The sequence below is a fragment of the Tripterygium wilfordii genome, chromosome 9, assembly GCF_013401445.1.
Source record: "Tripterygium wilfordii isolate XIE 37 chromosome 9, ASM1340144v1, whole genome shotgun sequence".
In the NCBI taxonomy this organism is placed as follows: Eukaryota; Viridiplantae; Streptophyta; class Magnoliopsida; order Celastrales; family Celastraceae; genus Tripterygium; species Tripterygium wilfordii.
Window position 1 is genome coordinate 5,837,238 of NC_052240.1, and position 24,662 is coordinate 5,861,899.

At 37.0% G+C, this 24,662-nt stretch overlaps 4 protein-coding genes across 5 annotated transcripts; 1 reads left to right on the forward strand and 3 right to left on the reverse strand.

The window, feature by feature from the left end:
- Nucleotides 1–83: 83 nt before the first annotated feature.
- LOC120004777 (protein NEDD1-like) lies at nt 84–6,917 on the reverse strand. 2 transcript variants are annotated; one of them, XM_038854069.1, is made up of 10 exons: nt 6,513–6,917; nt 6,238–6,350; nt 5,615–5,875; nt 5,422–5,526; nt 4,359–4,424; nt 3,986–4,207; nt 2,025–2,600; nt 1,085–1,705; nt 589–768; nt 84–514 (listed from the first exon to the last, which is right to left on the reverse strand). In XM_038854069.1, the coding sequence occupies exons 1-10, from the start codon at nt 6,685–6,687 to the stop codon at nt 407–409; spliced, it is 2,427 nt and encodes an 808-aa protein (XP_038709997.1). In that variant the 5' UTR covers nt 6,688–6,917; the 3' UTR covers nt 84–406. The 2 variants fall into 2 exon arrangements, with proteins under 2 accessions (XP_038709997.1, XP_038709998.1); XM_038854070.1 differs by having other exon boundaries at nt 589–765; nt 6,513–6,914.
- A 1,990-nt stretch (nt 6,918–8,907) lies between these two features.
- On the forward strand, nt 8,908–9,575 carry LOC120005958. The gene is made up of 2 exons (XM_038855836.1): nt 8,908–9,224; nt 9,530–9,575. The coding sequence occupies exons 1-2, from the start codon at nt 8,908–8,910 to the stop codon at nt 9,573–9,575; spliced, it is 363 nt and encodes a 120-aa protein (XP_038711764.1).
- Nucleotides 9,576–9,917: 342 nt separating this feature from the next.
- LOC120005959 (uncharacterized mitochondrial protein AtMg00810-like) lies at nt 9,918–11,064 on the reverse strand. The gene is made up of 3 exons (XM_038855837.1): nt 10,968–11,064; nt 10,513–10,802; nt 9,918–10,460 (listed from the first exon to the last, which is right to left on the reverse strand). Exons 1-3 carry the CDS (start codon nt 11,062–11,064, stop codon nt 9,918–9,920), a joined length of 930 nt encoding a protein of 309 aa, XP_038711765.1.
- Nucleotides 11,065–20,177: 9,113 nt separating this feature from the next.
- On the reverse strand, nt 20,178–24,235 carry LOC120005843 (serine/threonine-protein phosphatase PP1 isozyme 4). The gene is made up of 4 exons (XM_038855697.1): nt 23,921–24,235; nt 22,446–23,005; nt 22,134–22,358; nt 20,178–20,562 (listed from the first exon to the last, which is right to left on the reverse strand). The coding sequence occupies exons 1-3, from the start codon at nt 24,096–24,098 to the stop codon at nt 22,170–22,172; spliced, it is 927 nt and encodes a 308-aa protein (XP_038711625.1). The 5' UTR covers nt 24,099–24,235; the 3' UTR covers nt 20,178–20,562; nt 22,134–22,169.
- Nucleotides 24,236–24,662: the final 427 nt, after the last annotated feature.

Here is a 24,662-nt window from a genome sequence, read left to right on the forward strand (position 1 = left end):
TTTTTGCGGTTACATCGTAAATGGATCAAGCATTTTATAAACCAAATGCAACTGAGAATTAGACCCCACATATTAAGCTCAGTAATCAAATGAGGAACTGAATACATGACATAATATAGTGACAGAATTACCTGTTACAAGCTTCATTTCATTAGATGATAAGAAATTATATACATCTTTAAACACTCTATAACTAGCATCCGCAATTTCTTTCCTTTTTTCCCCTTCCTTTTCCCACCTCTCCTGCGCTGCTATTACCCATAGAGGCAAAGAGCAACTGTAGTTGCCTATAAAAACAACAGAGACCAATGACGAGGCAGGAATGATGAAAAGAAAGAACAAGACAATCAAAATAAAAGAATACAAAAATCGCTCAACAATGATTATAGCATCAACACAATCTCATTCAAAGCATCTGACGGAGCTGCTGGTTCTCCTTCCTGAGAGATTTGACCTCTTCCATCAACTCTGCTTGGTTTTTCAATATTGAACTCATCACCCTCGACATATCCACCTGTGAAAAAATAATTATGAGAACACAACATGGAAAAATCAAGGAGAAAACTGGCAGTACCACCAGGCACTTACTTCCTGCATATGGAATTGTCTCAGAATCTCAATATGAAGATTCCGCATGTCTTCATGTATCGATTTCTGAAACGAATCAAGGGTTTCTTCAAGAGTACGTTGAAAGAGTTGAAGTGAGAAGGAACTTCCTTGTTGCGGATCTGATTGAGGGCCTTTATGAGCATGTGCAATTCCACCCTGCTGCAAATTTGAACTTTTGCCATTACAATCTAAGAAAGATGGCAAGTGAGTTACAAAACACATCATAATATCTGACTTCTCTGGAATTATAGATGCCATCACTATTGTGAAACGTTTGAAGATGACATAAAGGCGACGTAAACTTAGTGACATCTGACTTTGTAAGTCCAAAGTACAACAGCAAAGGCATCCACGGTGACAGAACACAAAAGCAGTACTTTTCTTTAATAGCAAACATTGAGCGGTCAGACAAATCAACATGCTTATAAACCCAAAAGGTAGGCAAATTTTTTTTTTTCAGGAAACGTAGGCTTACATTAGTTGCGGGAACCATTCCAGATTCCGCAGCAGCTGATGAATCAGACCTTGACAACAAGCTATTCAGAAGTTCCTCCCTGGTTTCAGCTCCTGTCTTCTTGGTTTTAGGCGACCCCAAAGAAAGTGATGTCCCATCACTCAAGGACAACGTGGTGCTTATCCTCTCGGCATAGGTTGAATATCTCCGAGGCAGAGTCAAAGATGGTGAGCCTGGGGCTTCAAGGTTAGCATAACCAGTGATGTTTTTTGTACTTAAGGACAGCGATGTAGAATTAGAGGAAAGGTGCTCTCGAAATCCCAATGAAGTATCCTGATTTGACGAGACATCTTTAGCTTGCAAACCGGTATAACTCAAGGTAGAATTTGTCAATGAGCTCATACTCATCTGACTTGTTGATGACGATAGATCTTGCACTCCAGCAAACATTGAACCTGATGTAATACTGCCAGAGGATGACATCCCAAAACGAGACGAAAAATTTAGTGGCTGATGTAGATGTGCAAATTTATCTGAGAATCTATCACCACCCCAAGCTTCTGGGGGAGTGATTGAAGAGTCTTCACTCTTGGAAGATGGAGATGGTGAGGATCCCAAAAATGTAAAATCTCGATTGTCATCCTGCACCAGGTGAGGATTAAAAAAATCATGACCATGAAGACAGAATGCCACATCAACGCCAAACTCTCATAATTTTATAAATGATATAATGTAACTATATCAAGAGTTCACGGGAAAAAAGAAAGCAATAAGCAATACTGTAACAAGTTAGTTAACTACAAAAGTGAATTTGTATCTCAGATGTTGATATTAGAGGACATGAGCACTATGCTTCAGGTATATATTACAACTGAACAGAAAATATGAGAAAAGGTGGTGTGGGGGTAGGGGTATTGATCTATGCAGCCATCATAAAGAGACAAGGATCCAATAGTTATACCTGTTTGGAAGACGAAGTGGATTTCCAATCAAATATTGGATGATCATTGGCCCCATCTTCCGCAAAAGGAAATCTCCGACTTGATGGATATAACATAGATGAAGGCTTCTTATCAACGGGAAATTGATCCTTCTTCACTCTCTCATGATTATCCCATAGCTTATCAAGAGAGGGTGTGATCGGCTGGACATCTACAAGCGGTGAAAACACCTCCATATCATCCTTAAAATTATAACTAGAACGAGGAGCATGTAATTTTGACAATGTTCCACCAGGCCACAAATGGCTACGATGTGGTGTTTCCTCTGCTGAAGCCATAGTAAGCAAGCTCGATGAAGATCCACTGGTAATTCCAGCGAGTGAAGATGTTTCTACAGAAGCAACCAAACGGCCAGTATTGCGCGAACCGGATACTGTAGTAGATACTGAAAGACTTGATGAAGTTATGGAGGGAAGGGGGTCAGGCATTAGAACGGAATCTTCCACAGCACCTCCCAAAAGAGCAGCCTCAGCAGTGCAGCTGCTCTCATTCACAACAACTGGTTTTGATCTTTGCCAGCATAGACTTGTAACAGCCTAAGGAATACATTAAATATTTGGTATTAAGAAAAAATGAGACACTCAGAGTTTCTACCACCAAAATCAGGGTTTCTAATGTTTAGGCATTGAAAGATACTATCGATGTCGTGCTGTTAATCTAAATTTAAAACCAAAACTCTGAGGTGGAACACAAAAGTGTCGAAATAATGACTTCAAAAGGACATATAACTAATTCTCATTTTTGTTATGCATTGCATGGAAAAAAAGCAGTAAATTTAATAGAATTTTTATTTGATTACTCTTAGGAGCAATCCTACAGTTGGAAAATGGATATATTATCTGTCAAACAAAGGACGGGCATGACTGAGAACATTCCAGCATAGAATACTGTGAAATTGAACAAGAGCACGCAACCTTACGTATGAATATTGTCATACGATTAAAATAACAATGTAATATTTCAATACAAATCCTTTCCATTTTTCTTCATTCCATATTTGGCATTCTGCTGATAACATTGAGCCACGGAGAATGCGACCAATGCTTACAGAGGATCACGATGTAGGACAGGAGTATCCCACAAAAGTTTCCAGCAACACTCTTATGCCACCTTGGACAACAACTAATACAATATATGAGGCCTATTATCATGGCAACAAGCAAAATACTCTTCCCTCTCGCACATAGTAACACATCGCTCTCTCCTCTCCATCTTAGTCGATTCTCAACTCCTCATCACACTTTCTCTATTAAGATATAATCAACAATTACAATAAAGGCTAAATTCAACAAAAACAACCCTAACTCCTAATTAACATCTACAAATAAATTTTTCCAACTATCGTACGTGTAAAAATTTTCAAAGATTTTCTAGTAAACTAAATGCTAGAATATATATAAATGGGGTGAAACGCCTCAACCCAACAAGTTAACTAATTGAGTTAAATGGCAAAGTAACTAATCTTAACATGATATCAAAGCGAGCGGTCTTCGGTTTAAACCTTAGTCTCCGCAATTTAAACCCCCATTTGTTGTTGCCCCAAGTTTGGGCCTTTGTATGTGAGTAGCCTAGGGTTAGGCCTCGTTTGTTGTGCACGTGTTTGGCCGTCAAAGTTGCCTAGCCCAAACGTGAGGGAGAGTGTTAGAATATATATATATAAATGGTGTGAAACACCTCAACCCAACAAGTTAACTTATTGGGTTGAATGGCAAAGTAACTAATTTTAACACTAAACACGATTTCAAGAAAAATGCATCGTTAGACATGTAACTTATTGACATTAATCATATATGTGGCCAAGTAAATAAACTAGTATGAACAATGCTCGAATTATATGAAAGTATGAGCAACAATATAGTTGACAGAAATATTTCTCCATTGACTAATTTTCATATTAAGCAGAATATGGAGTAATAGAAACCTCTGAAGTGCTATAAGCACGAAGAACAGTTAAAGGCTCTGGTTTTCCACGAACATCATAGAACACCACACGACCACTGCTTGTTCCAGCTGCTAGTATCCAACCGTCATCTCTGAATGCCAGTGAAGAAAAAGGTGCCTCATAAGCAATGCAAGAAGAGGGTTTTCTAGACCCTGAGTCGTATGTGTATAATTTCTTATCCAGACCAATACTGGCTATTATCTGCCATATGAAAAATATTAGAGATGTAGGGATATAACAAATATTCCTCCAAAATTTTGACCAGAATATGCTTCTCTAGACGACCAAATTATACCTCAAATAACAAGTTCTCTATAAAGAAGAGAGAATGGAAACTTAACGGGACACCAACCTTATCATTTGATGGCGAAAAGCTAATACCAGCAGTTGGTGCAGAGTGCTGCTTCAACCAAGAAACCTGCAAAAAAGGAGTATAGGGAGAAAAGGACTCAATAAAGATCCTAAGCCCTCATCTACAACCCTAAAGTATAACCTAGGGGTAATGGACACGAGTTCTTCAAAAGTAAAAATAGAAGAGTTCAAATAGAATGTGGAAGATAAGGTAATCAGTCTTATTCAAAAGACAAACTAAGGGTGCACTTGGTAAATGAGAAAACTTACCTGCAAAAAAGGAGTATAGGGAGAAAAGGACTCAATAAAGATCCTAAGCCCTCATCTACAACCCTAAAGTATAACCTAGGGGTAATGGACACGAGTTCTTCAAAAGTAAAAATAGAAGAGTTCAAATAGAATGTGGAAGATAAGGTAATCAGTCTTATTCAACAGACAAACTAAGGGTGCACTTGGTAAATGAGAAAACTTACCTGCAAAAAAGGAGTATAGGGAGAAAAGGACTCAATAAAGATCCTAAGCCCTCATCTACAACCCTAAAGTATAACCTAGGGGTAATGGACACGAGTTCTTCAAAAGTTAAAATAGAAGAGTTCAAACAGAATGTGGAAGATAAGGTAATCAGTCTTATTCAACAGACAAACTAAGGGTGCACTTGGTAAATGAGAAAACTTAATAAAAAAAAGGCTAAAAATATTCCATACTGATTTTATCTGAAGAAAAAAAGGGAAAAGATCATCACGGCATTGATAATACAAAATACTAGTCCAAAAGACTGAATTCTTCTTTCTGCTTCCCTAATAGCTGCTATACACCAATGATGCCCACTCTTCTTACCGCATTAGCACAGAAACACACAAAAAAAGGTGAAATCCATTGAAGTTTTCCAGGCACAATATTCAGGATGTACTTTAGAATATTTAAACCAGCTAACATTCTATAATCTATAGCTCCATTACATATGATCTTGCAAAACTTAATAAACTGCATAGCATTTCCTAACTAGACATATGTTTTTAACTATACACATGTTTTAACACGCTTTTGAAAGTACATTTACAAACCTTTGGGTTACGACCGGTCGTATCCCACAGATGCACAGTGCCATCATCACCTGCAGTTACCAAAAGGTGCCGGCTAATCCGTGAATAATCAAGCACCCTCAATACCTGATCTTAAAAATTTGCAAGCGAAAAATTAGCTTAAAAAAAGTAACAAAACCAGAAGAGAGTAACTGGATACAATAAACTAAACAACCTGTTGGTGCGGGTCCTTAAGTTCAGCAGCCCTTGCGCTTGATGCAAGATTGTGAAGAATAAGATCCCCATTCAGACTGATGGAAGCCAAGTGCTCATCTTTGCAATTGTACATAGCACCAGTTATTGAACTGGTGTGACCCTTCAACCATTTTATACAGCGCTTCCTCTGTAAATCCCAAATTCTTACAACTTGCCCACTTCCCCCAGAACATATGTATCTAGATCCTTTATTGCTAAAGCTGATAGCCAGGATGGATTCCTGCAAATCAAATAATCCCCAATGACTTTATGATGTGGACAAATAAAGACAACACCTAGATTCACTGATGAATAAATTTTCCACAAAAATGATCGATAACCAGCATTAATGAGAAACAAAAGTGACAGGATTTTGCAATGTTGTCAAGTTTTTCAAATGACTCAATACATTGAATTTCACACCAAAAACTGCTCTCATATGCCTGCATTGGCATTGGAGGTGGTGGTTGACACTTAACTACACAAATAGAGTTGAAAATCCCAGTCAAGCATCATAGGGTTTTATACAAGCTTCAATTCAATAGTATTAGCCGTACGGAAAGAAACTACTAAAATAATTTATGCATTAGTGAAAACACATGCCTCAATGCTGTCTCCACTGTCTGTGCCAGCCACAGGAATAGTTCCCAAGCTCTGTCCATTTTTCCTCCAGAGTGAGATTTTCTTATCCTCTCCAGCACTAGCCACAACTAAATCTGCAAGAGATTATATCCAATTGGGAACAAATTAATAGACAGACATTCTCAGCCTGGTGTCACAAAAAATTGGAGGATTAAAAAAGAAGAGCATTCGCATTCAAATCAAGAAACCAAAAGCAACTAAAAAAAAAAACCGATTTGCAGTTTATGACTACTCACTAGTGTGGTTCCACTTGACGCAGTTGAGGAGGCAACCCGGTGAAGGAGCATAGGTGAGAGTGCAGGGATCGCCGGGCTTGACGACATCGAATAGCTTGACGGTATCACCTCCACAGGCCGCCAGCAGCGCCGTCGACGGATCCACCAAATTCTTCATGTCTCTCACCGAATTCATCCTCTATCTCTATGTCTCTTGAGAGAAAGTTGAATTGGTATTTGATATCGAAATGAAAACCAAAACCCTACAGGAAGGAAGAGAGAAGGCAAGGCCTAAAATTTGAATGAAAAGAGAGAGGTAATGGAAATAAAAAGCGGGCGCCTTTTATATAACACTTCCAAGATTTAACAGCCTAAAAACTACCCAAAAAAATTCTCTCCTATAACACACTTTCAGAAGTGCTGGATGAGATTTGAAAAAAATATATATTGGTAAGAAAATAGGAGGAAGACGCATTTTTCAACACTTTAATTATGACTTATTATTGACAACTTAATTATGACAGCCTTCACTCATTCAGGCAATATGTACTGTTGTCTAAGGCACATTCCACAAATAAAAAAGGAGGCACATTCACCCAACGAAAATGTTATTTATCCCAAAGAAATTTGTCTAAAGAATCCCAGATCTAGGTGGCACTGAGTTGGCGTGATTATTCAGCATGCCAACATGGATAAAGACAAAATAAATGAAAACTTTTTATTACATAGGGTTCTATTTCCCGCTCTTCCAAATAAAGTTTTCTCTTTCTCTTTGTAAAGACATCATTTCACAAGTTCTCTTTCTTGCTTTACACAATTGTTTTCTCTTGCTCTACACAATTTCTCTGTCTTACTTTAAGGAAACCTTGAACTATCATCAATGGCAAGCTCTGCCATTTGTGGGAATTGGATTGTGTTGAATTGGGTAGGTTCACAGCTGCTATCAAGGTTGGAGCAATCGTTAGAAGCTAAGTCGTTCGTGACTTGCCGCCAGTTTCATAACAACTTCTGACTATTCACAGTCGAGATTCAAGGTAGGGAGTATAGATTTAGTTATTGGTGTAAATTTTCTCTAATTGCAAACTATATTGGTGCTTCCATTGGTGTTAAGAACCTTTTAGGTGATCATTAAGCTGTCAACTGAACATGGTTCGAGGTCAAGTTGATACACGATGTTCTTATAAGGATTTTGTAGTGAAGTTGCTATCACCATAGTGTATTTTCATGCTAGTTTATGTTCGGTGACAAATTTGAGTATCAGAGTACTTCTTAAGTTGTTTAGGTAGCCTTTTTCGAATGGGAAGCACTATTCAAATCCCCTCATTTTAAACCCCTCCCCTAAATTGTCATGTCATGTCTCTTTTTTTTCTTTTTCTTTTTTTTCAATTAATATATGTCATGTCCCATCATGTCCTATCTCACTCACACACACACATATAATATATATATACACATATACATATACATATACGAAACATATATATATATATATGACTTTTCAATTATATCTATCTATCAATTGTATATGGGTATCCATTGTATATTCTCTATCCTAATATATTCTATGTATAGGACAGAGAATATATTATCTCTGTCTGTACATGTGTACACATATATGTCTATAAATTGAGAAAAGTTCGCAGAGTATTTTAAGAAGCTGCAAGAGATAGCAGTAGTGTGTGAGAGAAAAACGAGAGAGAGTCTTAAAATAGTCTGTCTTCGAGATAAAAAGAGAGTGAACCTATTGTGGATATGGATTACTTGAGTGATATTTTCGACTGCCACTTGTCAAGTTGTTCAAGTGAACAGGTAAATACATATACTGATATAAATTATATTGATGTTTTTTTGTAAATACTCAGTGGAAATTATATTGTTCGTAGGGTGATTTTATCTCAGCCGAAATAAAGCAAGAAGACGAAGTTGCGGACGAGATGGTCGATAATATCAAAGTTAACGATAGATGTGAATTTGAAACTGATATGGTATAATGTTTTAATCAATCAAAATATGAGCTCTTTTGTTATGTTGAATGAATATTCGTAAATTTCTAATAAGAACTAATACATTATCATGTGTTCAAATCGCGACAATCGATGATCGAGTGGATTCAACAAACTGGACACAAATTGGGATATATCATCATCATTTATAGATCAGATATTGGTGGGTTCGGTAAAAAACATAGATTACAATTCAAATGTGATCGCGGTGGCAATTACCAGAGCAAGAAACCCTCAACGAAACAGACTGGCACCAAAAAAATAGAATGTCCTTTCAAATTGAAAGGGAGGAAAATGAAGCTAGACGATGATTGGATGTTGGAGGTGGTGTGTGCGGAGCATAATCATGATCCTGCATTATATATGGAGGGACATTCATACCCGGTCGGCTTTCTGAATCTGAAATTCAAATTATGGTTGACATGTCTGCACAAAATGCCAAGTCACGGGACATATTGGCAGAGTTGAAAAAGCGAGATTCGAACAACGTGAGCACCATCAGAATCATATATAATGCACACAAGAAGCACATGACCTCTGAGAGATCGGGTCAATCACAAATGCAAGTTGTATTCTCATTCCTCAAAGACCAAGAATACTTTTTTGATTATCGAGCAAACCATGCAACCAATGAGCTCGAAGATTTGTTCTTCGCACATCCTGGCTCGCTAGATCGATTGTATGCATTCCCACACGTATTGTTGATATATGCGACATGTCAGACCAACAGGTATGGGTTGCCTCTCCTTGAAATTGTTAGTGTTACCTCAACTAGTCAAACTTTCGATCGATAGTTGTGTGTCTTGGTCATGGGGAAGATGAATGACCCAATGTTCGGTATAACCTGATGGCAGAGTTGGACGCAATATGTTGAAATACTTGGCGGCGAAGAGAGGGCATACAGTGCTAAGCACTCACTGAACTTTTTTCAAGATGATGTTGCAACACCATTTGAGTACTGGATGACAATGCCAGACATAGGTCTATTGATTGCTTCTGCATACAATGTGATATTGCATGTTCTTCATCATGCAGAAAGTTGGACATATCTGTCAATTTTGCTGAATGCCTCTCATTGTGAGAGTACCTTTCATTAAACAGAATATTGTTCCATAATACAAGCCTAATATTGTGACTAACAGCTATATCATATCCCTAAACATATGCCTTACTGTATGCTAGTAATATCTTTAAATATATACCTGATTGTATGCTAGTAACAGCTCCAATCTCTATCCCTGATTGCCTGCTACTAATTTCTACAGTCTATCTCTATATATGGTAAGATATCTACAGCACTTATTAACATATAATACAGTTAGTTACAGCTATATCTTCTATGATACTATCATCCCCCCTCAAATTGATGTTGGGCGATCAAGAAGCATCAATTTGCCAACCAAAAACTAATGACGTTGCCTTGTCATAGCCTTGGTAAACACATCAGCAATCTGGAGGTTGGTGGAACATGGGGAAGAGAAATCACACGAGTATCCACAGCTTCTCGGATATAGTGACAATCCACCTCGATATGCTTAGTACGCTCATGATATACTGGATTAGTAGCAATTTGAATAGCACTGGTGTTGTCAGCATGGAGAGGAGTGGGATCAGATTGAGGAAAGCCAAGTTTAGCGAGTAGCCCACGAAGCCAAACAACCTCTGAACACGCTGCAGACATAGCACGGTACTCTGATTCAGTCGAAGATTTGGAAACACGATCTTGCTTCTTACTTTTCCAAGATATTAGAGAATCTCCAAGAAACATACACCAACCTGTAACAGAACGACGAGTATTAGGACATCCTGCCCAATCAGCATCACTAAAGGCATCAAGACGAATAGGAGTATCAACAGAAAAAAAATAAACCACGACGCGAAGAACCTCGCAGGTATCGAATGATACGACGAACTGCTGCCAAATGTAGATGTTGTGGAGATTGCATAAATTGGCTAACTTGCTGAACTGCAAAAGAGATATCAGGTCGTGTAATAGTCAAATAATTCAAGCTACCAACCAACTGCCAAAACATACTAGGATCTGGGAGAAGATCGCCTTCCTCACAACGGTATTTAAGATTGACTTCCAATGGGGTATCCACCGAGGAAGAATCTTGAAGACCAGCCAAAGCAACCAAATCTTGTGCATATTTATGTTGATGCACAAACACCCCAGAAGTATCAGTATGAACCTCCAAACCCAAGAAATACGTAAGAGGGCCAAGGTCCTTCATGTGAAAAGATTCTTGAAGTTTCTGCTGAAGGTGAGCAATCAAGGAGGAATCTGTACCAGTGATCACGATGTCATCTACATAAACGAGTAGGAAAACAACACCAGTGGAGGTCTTGCAAATAAACAAAGACGAGTCATATTGGCTTTGCACAAATGAAAATTTAAGTAAGGTAGACCGGAACTTTTCAAACCATGCCCGAGGAGCTTGTTTTAATCCATACAAGGACCGGTTTAACTTACACACTTCTGAAGTAGAGGTAGAGAATAGACCAGGTGGAGGAGTCATGTAAACATCCTCTTTGAGATCACCATGTAGAAAAGCATTCTTGACGTCCATTTGGTGAAGTGGCCAACTCTATGAAGCAGCAATAGCAATGATTGTACGTACCGTAGTCATTTTTGCCATAGGAGCGAATGTCTCCTCATAGTCAATCCCATATTCTTGCCTATTACCCATTTACACCCAATGAGCTTAACAGCAGATGGACGAGGAATGATGTCCCATGTATGATTTTCTTGAAGAGCATGAAGTTCCTCCTGCATTGCTCTTTTCCAACACTCATGTTTGACAGCCTCGGAGTAACATGAAGGAATTGAAATATTGGATAAAGTAGCTGTGAGAGACGTATGAGGAAAACCATACCTATCAGGAGGATGCGAGACTCTGGTAGGTCGTCGAGGAGCTGTCTGAACAGTCTCAGGTGATGGATCAGTCTCCGGAAGGGGTATAGTTGGTTGACGTCGTTTATACACAAAGCCAGGCTTGAATCGATCAGGAGGAGAAGTTAAGTCATCAAAAGTAGGAAGAAGTGTTGCTGTAGGAGATGACTCAACATGAGTAGGAAAGAAGTATTGATCCTCAAAGAAAATAACATTTCGAGAGACACGAAATCTGTTAGAGCATGGATCATAACAAACAAAACCATTTTGAGAAACACTATAACCCGTAAAGGCACATTTAATAGACTGAGCAGAAAGTTTGTGACGCTCATGAGATGGTAAGTGCACAAAGCAAACACAACCAAAAGTATGTAGAGAATGATAACTCGGATGCTCATGGAAAAGACGAAAGTATGGAGAATCATAGTTTAACACTTGAGATGGCAGTCTATTAATTAAATAAACTGCAGTAGACAAAGCTTCAACTCAGAACTTAGATGGAACAAAAGACTCAAGTAATAATGTCCGAACAACATCTAAAAGATGACGATTTTTTGCGTTCCGCTACTCCATTTTGTTGTGGCGTGTAAGGACAAGAGCATTGTGAGATAATGCCTTTTGGTTTCAAAAACTCATGAAATTCGTGAGACATATATTCCCCACCAGAATCAGATCGCAATACTTTAATACCTGAAGAGAATTGAGTATTAACATGTGCCAAAAAGGTCTTAAAAACAGAGAAGACCTCAGACTTGGAATGTAGAAAATACACCCAAGTAAATCGACTATAATCATCAATGAATGTCACAAAGTACTTATGGTGAGTATGAGAAATAATAGGTGTAATGCCCCAAACATCAGTATGGATAATATCAAAACAATGTTTAGCACGACTGCCAGAAGAAGGAAAAGGAAGGACTTTACTCTTGCCTAATTTGCATGTAGAGCAATCAAATTTAAGACTTTGGGAAGTGAAATGATTTTTATTGCCCAACAAACCAGAATTCAATACATGAGACAGAACAAGAGAATTTGGATGACCCAAACGTTTATGCCATACATCACCCTTAGTTTGAACAGTAGTACAAGCCAAAGAGACGACAATAGGAATGGAAAAATGTAGTGGAAACAATCTCCCAACTTTAGGCCCCTTCGCGATTAATGTCCCCGTCACCTGATCCTGCACAGAACAACCATCACGAGAAAAATGGACATCACAGTTATTATCAACCAGCTGACCAACCGAAAGAAGACTAGTAGAAAGTCCCGGTGACAAAAAAACATTGTTGAAAGATGAAGTAATATCACCAACAACAACAATAGGTAAATGACTTCCATTAGCAATTTGAATATGTGATGAACCATCGTACGGACGCACATTTTGAAGCATATGAGATGAACTAGTCATATGATTTGATGCACCAGAATCAAGAAACCAAGGTTGAGAGGATGTATTACCCTTACCTTGCAGCCCTAAGGCTGAAAATGCTGAAACAATCATTTGTTGTACCATATCAGCAGTAAGAACTGCTGGCCCAGCACCCGTAGGAGTGCTTGTAGACACTGCTGGAGCAATAAATTGATAGTTGGTCCCTTCTGAAGATTGTCCATCAGGCAGAGTGCCCACTACAGCTTGAAACGCATTGGCTTGGCGCTTTTGAGGACGAGTAGGATACTCTTTGATGATGTGCCCTTGTTGTTTACAATAATTGCAGAATCGCTTTTTACAATTGAGAGCAATATGTCCATATTCTTTGCAGCTGTAACACTGCACTTTCCGCATATCTCTATTTTTGCCTTTCTCTTGAGTCGCATAAGCAACTGTAACAGCATTAGTACCCAACCTCCCCTGCTCAAGAGTGGCCTGTGTGAGAAGACGTTGCTCTTCACGAAGTAATTCTCCAAAACAAACATCTAAGGATGGAGGAGGGTCACGATTCATCAAATTGGAGCGAATGGCCTCATATTTGGATCGCAACTTCATTAAAAATTGAGCTCTCTTACTTTGCTCATGAACTTTTTGAACATCAGAGAGAGATGCAGCGGGTACTGTAGCATAAACAATGTCAGTAAACTCTGCCCACAAATTCTGGAAACCAGAGAAGATATCTTGAATGGAGAGATTGTCATGAGAGTAACAAGCAATCTCATACTCCAACTGAAAACATCTAGCTGAATTGTCCTGATGATAAACCTTTTTTTAAATATTCCCACATGGATTTCGCAGTTTTATATGGCCTCAAATTGAGGACAATAAGAGGATCAACAGACCCTAACATCCATGTCATCACACGAGCATTTTTGACATTCCACGAAGCCAACTTTGTAGGATCTGTAGGGGCTGGATCACTTCCATCTATTATACCCCATAAGTCCTTCCCTGTGACAAATAATTGAAACTGAAATTCCCAGGAGGAATAGTTCTTACCAGTGAATCGAATATTGAACGAATCATTGTTGCTTGTCGACATGATGAAACAATGATTTGACAACACAAGAATAGCGCAAGCTTGGAATTATGCCAGCACCCAGAAATCCAGAAAACCAAAGAACCAAGAATACCAAGAAAATAAATCGCAGCAGATCTGAAAATAAAAGAGCTATTGAACAGAAAGATAAGGATCTTTCCAACAGCAAGCCTAGACAAGCCAAAATCCAAGAGACCTAGATATCTAGGACTAAACACAAGCAAAAGCCAAGAAAACCAAAGAATCAGAGAGCAAAGTAGTTCAGAAACCTTGCTTCGATACCATGTCAATTTTGCTGAATGCCTCTCATTGTGAGAGTACCTTTCATTAAATAGAATATTGTTCCATAATACAAGCCTAATATTGTGACTAACAGCTATATCATATTCCTAAACATATGCCTTACCGTATGCTAGTAATATCTTTAAATATATACCTGATTGTATGCTAGTAACAGCTCCAATCTCTATCCCTGATTGCCTGCTACTAATTTCTACAGTCTATCTCTATATATGGTAAGATATCTACAGCACTTATTAACATATAATACAGTTAGTTACAGCTATATCTTCTATGATACTATCAATATCTACCACTACGTACAGCTCCTCCATCACCCTATCAACACATTGCCATCACTATAGGGCACATAAATGGTAATCACTACGTCAAAGTTGGTTTGACAAGGAATTATCCAATGCCTCCCATCACACCTGAATGGGTTCACTGTAGGCGTGCTTGTGCAGCTGCATGGGCGACTCCGTATGCGAAACAATTAGATGCGTACATGCACTCATATGGATTCATCAAATCTTCATCCGAAACTTTTATTCATGTGCTTGAATAAATTATTGTCTATGTCTTACAAAATTATGAAATTAATATCAAAAAAATATAATTTCTCTTTTCTTTAAACAAAAAAATTAAAATGAAAAATAATAATTAAAAAAAACCAAACAGAAAATCTTAATCAAAGCATTTAAATTAATAAATGTATATATATATATATATATATATGTATATATGTTTCGTATATGTATATATCTATATATATATATGTACGTAATATATATATATGTATATGTGTGTATGTGAGTGAGATGACATATATTTAAAAAAAAAGAAAAAAAAAGAGGAGACATGACATGACAACCTAGGGGAGGGGGTTTAAAATAGGGGGTTTATTTATCCAAATCCTTTTCCAATACATTATTATGTAATACATTGCTTACTTTACGTGTTATATTTGATGAATTTTGCAGGGTCTTACATTGATTTCAATGTAGAAATGGAAGGAAATAATGATGTATATCCCTTTCAGAGACGAGGAAATTGAGGGATCAAACAACATGATATACAATGGAGATTGAGGGGATGTAAATGTAGGGGCAAAGCCCACTGATTTAGTAAAGAAATGGAAGGGCATGATGAGCCATATCCATTGTGGGATGACTTGGAGATTGAGTGGATTTTTTTTGTAAGGGTTGTACATTGTTTACTCTTAGAGGAAGTTATGTGATATATATATAAAAGAACATATGTTGTTTTCGGTCAATGTTTAGTGTAATATGCATATTGCTAATTTTCACAAAGGAAACTACAATACATAGATAAAATAGTTCAACATAGTAGCAAAAAAAATATTTACAATGTACTTCTTCCTAAGCCAGCTTGGCACTATCATCTTCATTGGAAACAAGGACTAGGTTATCTTTCTCATCCCATACATGATCATTGTCATTGTGAAGCATAAGCATAATGTGAGTCCTAAACCTAAGACGATTTTCCTCTGGCAAAGTCTTCAGGATAGGTTTGTTGGTGAAGAAGTACTCCATTTTGTGCATGACAATAATGTCATAATACACACTGTTTGACAACAAAGACAATGAATATAGATGCATAAGTTAATTATTAATATTCAAAGTAATATAATTGTTTTAGTAGTTATTGGAAAACTTACGATCCTGGAGGTTGTTGGGGTGCGTCCCTAATTGACAACTTCAAATCCAAGTTACTTTGTCATTGGGAAAAATGTAATCTTCAAGAAAGAAAAAGAAGGAAAATTACATGGAAGCCTATTGTGCAACCAACTAAAATAATGTAATAAATTTGGAGCGAGAAAATGCAATGAACAAAGCAACAGATCCATATGAACAAACCAAAATGGGTTAATGGGATCTGGTTGTCAAATGAGTCCTCAAACCTTAACAAAAATCAATGGAATACAAAGCAACAGAGCCATATGGTTTCAAATCCTTCCTAAACAATTTTATTATTCACATAATCCCCCATAATAGAGATGAAGGGTATCTCCGTTGGGTAGGTTACATGGTTTTATAAAACAATGCAATGAACAAAATTGGGGGGCAGATGGGAGATGGATGTCAAATGATTCATCAAACCTTAACAAACATCAATGGAATACAAAGAAACACAGCCATATGGTTTCAAATCCTTTCCAAACAACTTCATTATTCAAGCAATTGGTCCAAAAAATGGAGGAAGGACATCTCCTTTGGCTAATTTATATTGTATTATGAAACAATGCAATGACCAAAAATGGTGGTACATTGGATCTAGTTGTCAAATGAGTCCTAAAACCTTAACAAAAAATTAATGGAATACAAAGGAACACAACCATATGGTTTCAAGACAATGCAAGCACAAAATATGTGCACAACCATTTTGGAAATCAAGATGGAATAGAAACCAATCAAAATCAATAAAGACATGCAATATGGTCAGGGAGATTCCAATTCCAACTTTATGGTCAGTTCCATTGTGTTTAAGAACAAAGTAAGCGCAAAATATGTCCACATATACTCTTTGAACCAAGATGGCTTAGAAACAAATCAAAGCAAGCAAGAAAGAAAGAAATGAAACCTGATATAATTCAATGAATATGAGGTTCAAACAAAACCAGATGAACTCCACAGTTTTTTTTGGTCTTTTGTATTGAGTTTAAAAACAATGTCAGTGGACAATAAGCTAACAAAAACTATAGGAACCACGATAGCATAGAACCCAACCAAAATCAACGAAGAAATACGAAATGGTCAGGGGAGATTCAAATTCCAAGTGGAAACGCCTCAAAATATTTTACTTTTGTCAACAAAGGTCACTTCCATTGTGTTTAAGAACAAAGTAATTGCAAATTTAGTTCCACATACCCTATAAATGTCTGAACAACAAGAATGTAATGCACAGTCACTGCAAGAACATATACCTTGAAATTAGGCCTCGAGTACCTTGAAACAATGTAAGGATCAAAATACCCCATACATTCAGGTCTTTTCCATTAATCAGAGAGTTATATGGTATTTTCCATTGATTTTACAAACAAGGTAAGCACCAAAATAGTTCCACACATACTATAGGGCCCATCAAAAACCTAGAAGCCAGCCAGTAACAAGTATGAAGCCATGAAATTTACATGGGTCAGTACACACTCAAAGGGAAAGCCAGGAAAATTCAATGTATCCAATTAACAAGTAGAACCATAAGAATCAGAGAGCTATATGGTCTTTTTCATTGATTTTACAAACAAGGTAAGTAGCAAGAATAAAATATACGATACTCGAATGAAATACCTGGTAAATTCAAGGTATACCATTGAAGAAGAAACCCGGATGAAGAAGTTGTATCAGGAAGCTTTACGATCTATGTCCATAAGAAACCCAGAAAAAACACAAAAATCAACAAGAACTTGAAAAGGATAACAGAAACACACATCAATTTTGCTGGAAACAAACAAAATACATTGAAATAGGGTTCCATTACACTGAAAATACTTTGAAATTAGGGTTTCTTGAATGCTTGATGGTTAGGAAATAATGTGATAGTTCATCGACACTACAATCGCCACTTGGAATTGAAAGAACAAGAAGAAGAAAGCTTTTGCGGTAGTAAATATATTTGGAGAGAATGGGTTACTGTGATTGCATGTTTCAATGTATAAAGCCTCAAATCATGAGGTTTTAAATGGTCTAGAAATTAGAATTTCAAATTTTGAAATGAAATTTCAATTTTACCACATGGATTGGCTGACTAGGCGTACCACATCAGTTTGGGAAGTATTGAGACTATATTCTTTGGGCTATTTAGCAGCACTTTCAGGCAACACTTTTTTTAGGCCTATTTAGTGTAGGGGTGACAAAATTATGTCCGATTTGAATGATTGAATTTGTTCAATCCAAATTAAACCAAGTTTGGACATGAGTTATATGTCCGAAATTCGAGTTCAAACACAAAATTTTGTGTCTGGTTTAAAACCGGGTCCTATTGTATTGTATTTTTATGGTCAATTTTCCTATTGAGACTACTTTTTTAAATTGAGATAATTTCATGTCTATAACCTTGGTATAAACTCAGAGTGATTATGTTCGTTATCTTCTGTGTTGGACATGATATGTACAAATATTGACACTTAGGGGATAGAAGTGTTTGAGTTATGAATGATGTGTGTTCAGGTGTGTCAGGACTAGCAGTAGTCCAAAGATTCTAATATGGGGTTGCACCAAATCTGACTTGTTCACCAAACGAGCTCTGTGTAGTCTAAGAACACAATGCTGCTGGTTTGAGATTATCTTTTGGCAAAAAGACTTAGAATGTAATAAGTGTCGAGCGAAAAAAGCAAGAGATAGAATACTAAAACCGGAATGAAATAACTCCTATTGAAATGAAATGAAAAACAACCCATTACTAGAATGCATCAGGAATTTCATTGATTAGGAATACATCTTGGAATGTATTAAGGAGTGCTTTAAAAGTTAAAACAAAAATATAGTTGCGGAGGCTACAACCACGAAGGCTTAAAATGTAAAGGGTTAATCTAAAGAACTAGTTGGCCTAAGCCATGCTAATTGTAAAGATAAGTGATCGGAATCATTGCCTAAGAAAACAGTAATATTTTGTAGACACGGAGTCTGTGTGTTGACGCAAAGTCTTTGTTTGACGCGGGGTCAGTGTTAGTCTTTTTTCTTCTTCCTTTTATAATCTTCATAGTGATCATGGTGGTCTTCAACTCATGTTTCCTAAGGTTACTAGGTCATAACTCTTCATAATTGCAGCTTCCTCCTAGTAATGGGCATTGTGGTGAGAATTCTCAGATCATGCTCCTTCTTCAAGGCAGATGTGGGAGTACTAAGAACATGCATCTTATTCCACCTTCCTAGATTGTAGGCCTTGTGCTTGCGATTGAAGGAAAATGGCTAACAATTGTCATATTGGTGGTACTATGTCTTCCTGAACGTGGAAAGACTTCTTCTTGTGCTGGACGAACGTGCTTTAGGTTTTTGGTTGTGGTGCAGTTACTAAAAATGTATTTAAGACATTTTAGGAACGTACAAGCTACAAACTCCGGAATCTTCTAAACTTCTTTACGTTCATCTTGCTAAAAACTCGATTTTTATTTAACAAACTATTTTAAAAGGGTTAAAACAATTATGACAATAAATCCCTTATTTGTAGCCTTTCAAACATTCTTAATTTTCAGCAATTGTGTCTTGAATTTCAGCTCACTTAACATCAAATTATCTTGCAAAATGAACAATTGTTAATTTAAAATCTCCTTACCCTTGCCACACCGTTATCAATTGTACTTCCCTCACTACCACGTGTCAACAGGTGACTGGAGGTCACTTTTGGTATAAATAGATTCTAAGACCATGTTTGATTTCTATTAATAATGTTATCAAACTATATTTATCTTTCTTAAGAATGGAAATATAATTATACGTTTTCATTATTTATTTTTGGTGTAATTTTTGAGGTTAAAGTAAAATAGGTTAGGCTATATTGCAATGGATTAGGAAGATTCGAAATTCGATTACCACTCACAATGCGTTGAGCTTTAACTCAATTAACTCTGTCGTTAGATGAAAAACTTGTTTAATGTCATTTTCCATTACCAAAAAAAAAGGTTCCAATGTAAATATCATTATACGCTTATCGTGTAATATTCTTATCCTGAAATGTTCAGGAAAATAGTAGAAGCCCTAATGGGATTACTGGAAATTAACACTGAAATCTCAATACCAATCCTAAATTGTGAATGAAATTGGAATTACTTGCAATTAGACGTATATAGATCCCCCATCATAATGATACCAAAAAATCCTTAATAAGACTTCTTGTTTGTTTGTTTGTTCATTTCCAAGTTTCAGACACTTCTGTCTTCTTCCATTTGGAGTATTTCCCCTGAATAGCGTCAGAAGTTACCAACCAATCAACCTATTGGAGGTAAGAAAGTAAACTACATTGTTGTCTTCATTGAGTCATAAAAAAAGCATTAGAAAGAAGCTTAGGCATCAACATCCAAATATCACAGCCACCGGCATCACCATCGTCATTGATGACAAGAATCTGGGAGTAACAGAAATGGGCAAAAAACATATGACAAATCATCTCAAAAGCTCCAATTCTTAAACCATAACAAAAACGACCATGTCTGGAATATGTACACATCCATTGCAGATTAAGTACTAGAATGTAATGCCGATTAAGTACTAAAATACAAGGCACAAAAGCTAAAACAAGAAAGAGAAGAAATCGCAGCTAGCTTAGGCTACCCCATGACATGTGATTTTGGACCCGACTCGTGAAGCTTTAGCTCCGACAAGCTGAAAACTAACATAGCATCAAGCACAATTCTTACTTCTTTTCCAATTTGAAGAATGTCTCATACAGCTGGGCAGCGTGAAAAGAATCTGCATAAGAGTCGTCAAACCCAGGCATCAATCAGGGTAAATACCAGACCCAATGCAAGAGACACAGTAGTTAAAAAGATGAAATCATGTGTATATTCAATCAAAGAAAAACTGTTCAAAGCATTCACTGAAATTGCATAAAGCAAAAAATCCTATTTGTACAAAAGCCTATATAAATGGGGCTCAAAAGTTTTGATCTGACAAAGATGAGAGAAGATATTTGACAAACTGGTATCACAAAAGCTGTCAATCACCATCAAAATGTATGGGAAAGAAAATAGGGACTCATATGAAGAAGATCTAGGTTTTCATTTATTCTAACAGGCACAGCAGAACTTTTGAGTGTTCCATACTTTCTATAAACAAGAAAGAATGCCCAGAGTGAATTAAAAGGGCCTTTTCAAAGGGCTCTTCATCTGTTTCAGAAACATCTAACTTACAGAGGATGAGGAATGCCCCAAACAACGTAGAAAGAATCCCACAAAGTAAATGCTCAGGTACATCATTCATCCACAGAATACTAAATCCATTTCAAGTATAGTTTCTTGCAACTTACCATGTCCCATCCACATGACTTTGCTACAAACTGAATAAACATGCTTTCCTAACTCCTTTAAGCTCTGAATTGAAGCAACGGTGATCCAGAGATTTGATCAGACAATAAATAATTTATTTAGCATAAAAATGCTTTTAATTGGAGCAGCAACAACGGAAAAAAAAACCCAAAGCTAGTTCCATAACTTTGCCCTAGAAAATGATATTCCATGCTAGTAACTCCTTATCTAATGAAATACCAAAAAATGAAAAGCTTCTTAACCAGTGAACTATTCATCACTCAAGAGGTCCTCAAGAATCATGAGTTGCCAAGCTATAACCCATATGTTTCCAAGTGCTACAAAGAAGTAGGATCAATAACACATGCTTCAATTTATTTCCAAGAAAACATCTGTTTGCAATACTCCAGCTTCTCCTGTGTGGATTGTCTTTCGTAATAACTCTACCCCGGGCAACTTCCTAGGTAAAGAAAACAACTTTAGGTGGCAAATTAGGCTCCAAAATTCTATTACCAAGATAAATTGGTATTCCAAAGGTGCCATTTCCCCAGAGACTCTATTTGTCATTATGAAAGAGGAAATACATAAAAGTGCAGATTAAACCTCTAGACTCCCTTCTTTTTTATTGGAAAAAATTTTACAAACCCAAATTCTAAAATTTCTAATCCACAAATACAATACAGTACTTCTAGCATGGTACTTAAGTGACAACCAATCTAGATTTGTATTTCAGTTTTTGTTCAAATGGCATCTTATATTCTTATTCTATCAACCTGAACAGACTAATAAATTCTTCAGATCCCACCACCCAAGGTACCCTCCATATTCAGTCAGGAGAAGGTAGAGAAAGTAATTACACCATGAATACCAAGACAAGAGAGCAAAAAGTAGTATCATTAAGGAACCCATGCATGTACAACAGTGGTCAACGCACAAAAAAAAAACACAACCGTCAACATTTCATTAACAATACAAAATACAAAGATCAAGAAAGAAATAGTAACATATTTGGCTCACCTTGGCTGATACCATAGAACAATGACGTAGCAATTATCACATTTTGTTAGTCATCAAGAACTTAGCTTTCTTTTCTGCAGGCTTTAGAATCTGAAAAGAGCACATCAAGTTTTCATCGACACTCATCATAGCACCAGCATTATCAAATTCACCACAATAGTTGGGAGCAGAAAATATGGTAACGAGCTGTCTGTCGGCAAAGAATTCATATCCATCCTCTACAACCTGGACCAGGTAAGCACATCCGGGTTAAGAATGTGTAGAGCATGGGTTCAAAATTAAAATATCAGACTACATATTAAAGTCTAGTACCTGATGTGCACGACAAACAAGATCCAACTCGTGTTTCGTTAAAAATTCTGACACCTTATCAGGACCAAAGGTGTATGAAACCCCTCTGTCATTCATTCCCCATCCCTTAACTTCCCTTCCAGGATCTGACCAGAGCAAATCACATAGCAAACCAGTGTCAGGGACAGCAGTTGGACGAGACAAATTCCTAATCTGATCCAAGTTATTCAGATCAGGGGAGAGACCACCATGCATGCACAATATTTTGTCATCAATAAGAGCCGCCACAGGAAGGCAGTTAAAGCAGTCAGTAAAGGCTTTCCATAGTCTCACATTAAACCTCCTTTTACATTCATCATAGAATCCATAGATCCGGTTAATAGAAGCACATTCATGGTTTCCTCTTAGAAGGAAAAAGTTCTCAGGGTACTTAATCTTATAGGAAAGCAAAAGACATATAGTTTCCAAACTTTGCTTCCCACGATCCACATAATCCCCCAAAAAAAGATAATTTGCATTGGGAGGAAAACCCCCATATTCAAAAAGCCTTAGTAAATCACTATATTGCCCATGTATGTCACCTGCAACAACAAACAAAGGCAAGGACAAGTTTAAGAAAAGCTATTTCCATAGATCAATACAGTCTAGAGTAAAAGCTTCAAGATATCTAAAAAGAGCACATTAGGCCATGTGAAGCTGAGAATCAAACCAAAAACATATTTTTATGCCAACGTTTTAAATGTACCATAGCTCAAAGCCCAAAATAGACTTAAAACTTTTGGAGCTGAGACTTATTCACAATATCTATCTCTCTCATCAATTATTTTGTATGGTGTCCGAACCACCGCATAAGCAGCTCCTCCGCAAATATAAAACAATTCCTCTGAGTTGCAAGAAAGTTTCAGAAACATTGGCTACATAAACAAGTAGTCAACTCTCTCGAAGAACCTTGATACCCCAACAGTCTAGCTTCAAACACCACATGCAAAAAAGAGTACATTTACAGTATAAACATCAAGGCTGCCAATTAATTGGACAAAAAAACAGTGAGAATACACCCTAAATAGTGCTTTTCAAATTAATCATTCCAATCCTACAGCTTCCATCAATAAAATAGTGAATATGCAAGCAAGGAGTACATGGTAGGATTTGTTAGCAAGGAGCACATAGTAATTCATCTAAACACACTTGTGCAAAACATCAGAAACCTATTAAACGCAGGTAATTGACCGCAGTTCATGATCCCCTATTAACATCTACACGCCAAATTCCATTAAAAGCCAAACAATTTGACGAAAAAGGAATTCATTTGTAAACCTTATTGTATTCGGTGACGATGAAGCATGCAAAGTAAGAAAAGCGATCAAAGCAATAAGTCCTCCGTAACAGTAGTGACGAACTCCGAAAAGACCCCCCAACAAAATTACACAAAGGCCCCAAAAAACCAAGAAAAAAGTACAAACTTAAACAGCACAATGATTAGTTAAACCCCGTACCACAAATCTTGATCGGGGCCTCTAGCTCGAGCAAATTGGGCTGTTGAAGAAAGATTTCTCTGGACGCAACACAGAGTTGCTTGATCTCAGCTTCAGAGAGCTGAACCTGCTTGCCAGGCCTCGCTGATCGGACCTCCGTGAGGCGCTTAATTATATCATCGAGTACGGCGGAGTCCATTCCGGTCGTCCCTTATGCCGACATGATCTCAACGTTTAGCTGTCCCTGCTCGAGAAACCCTAGGTAGTATGGATACCGAGAGCGAGTCCAAAATGGTGTTTTATTGTATCTCCCTTTTTTTTCTCTCTATTTCTTTTGTTCCTTTTAAGTTTTAAATTGACTCCGCTTCTTTCTAGGTTTTTGTGAAGTCTCTGCCGTATTTTACTATTTTCTCCGTCGATGCCAGATAAAATCTTCTAGGAAAAAATTTGGGCTGTCAAAATTAATCCAAAAAATCGAACCGTCCGATCAAACCGATCAATTGAACTGTTCATATGATACATGTAACTGAAAACCGAACCGGTTAATTATGCTAAGTTAAAAAATCAAAAGTTTGATTATTTTTTATTTATAGAGAGAAAACCGATCGAAATTATATATTTATAAATATTATAAATATAATATAGTTAAGTAACTTAAAGGGATTTAGGGGCTCCGCAATTCCCTAGAGTCTATAATTCATATCTAATGGTGAAGAAAAAATCATATAAATTTTTAAAATGAAAAAACAAAATGTGATATGAT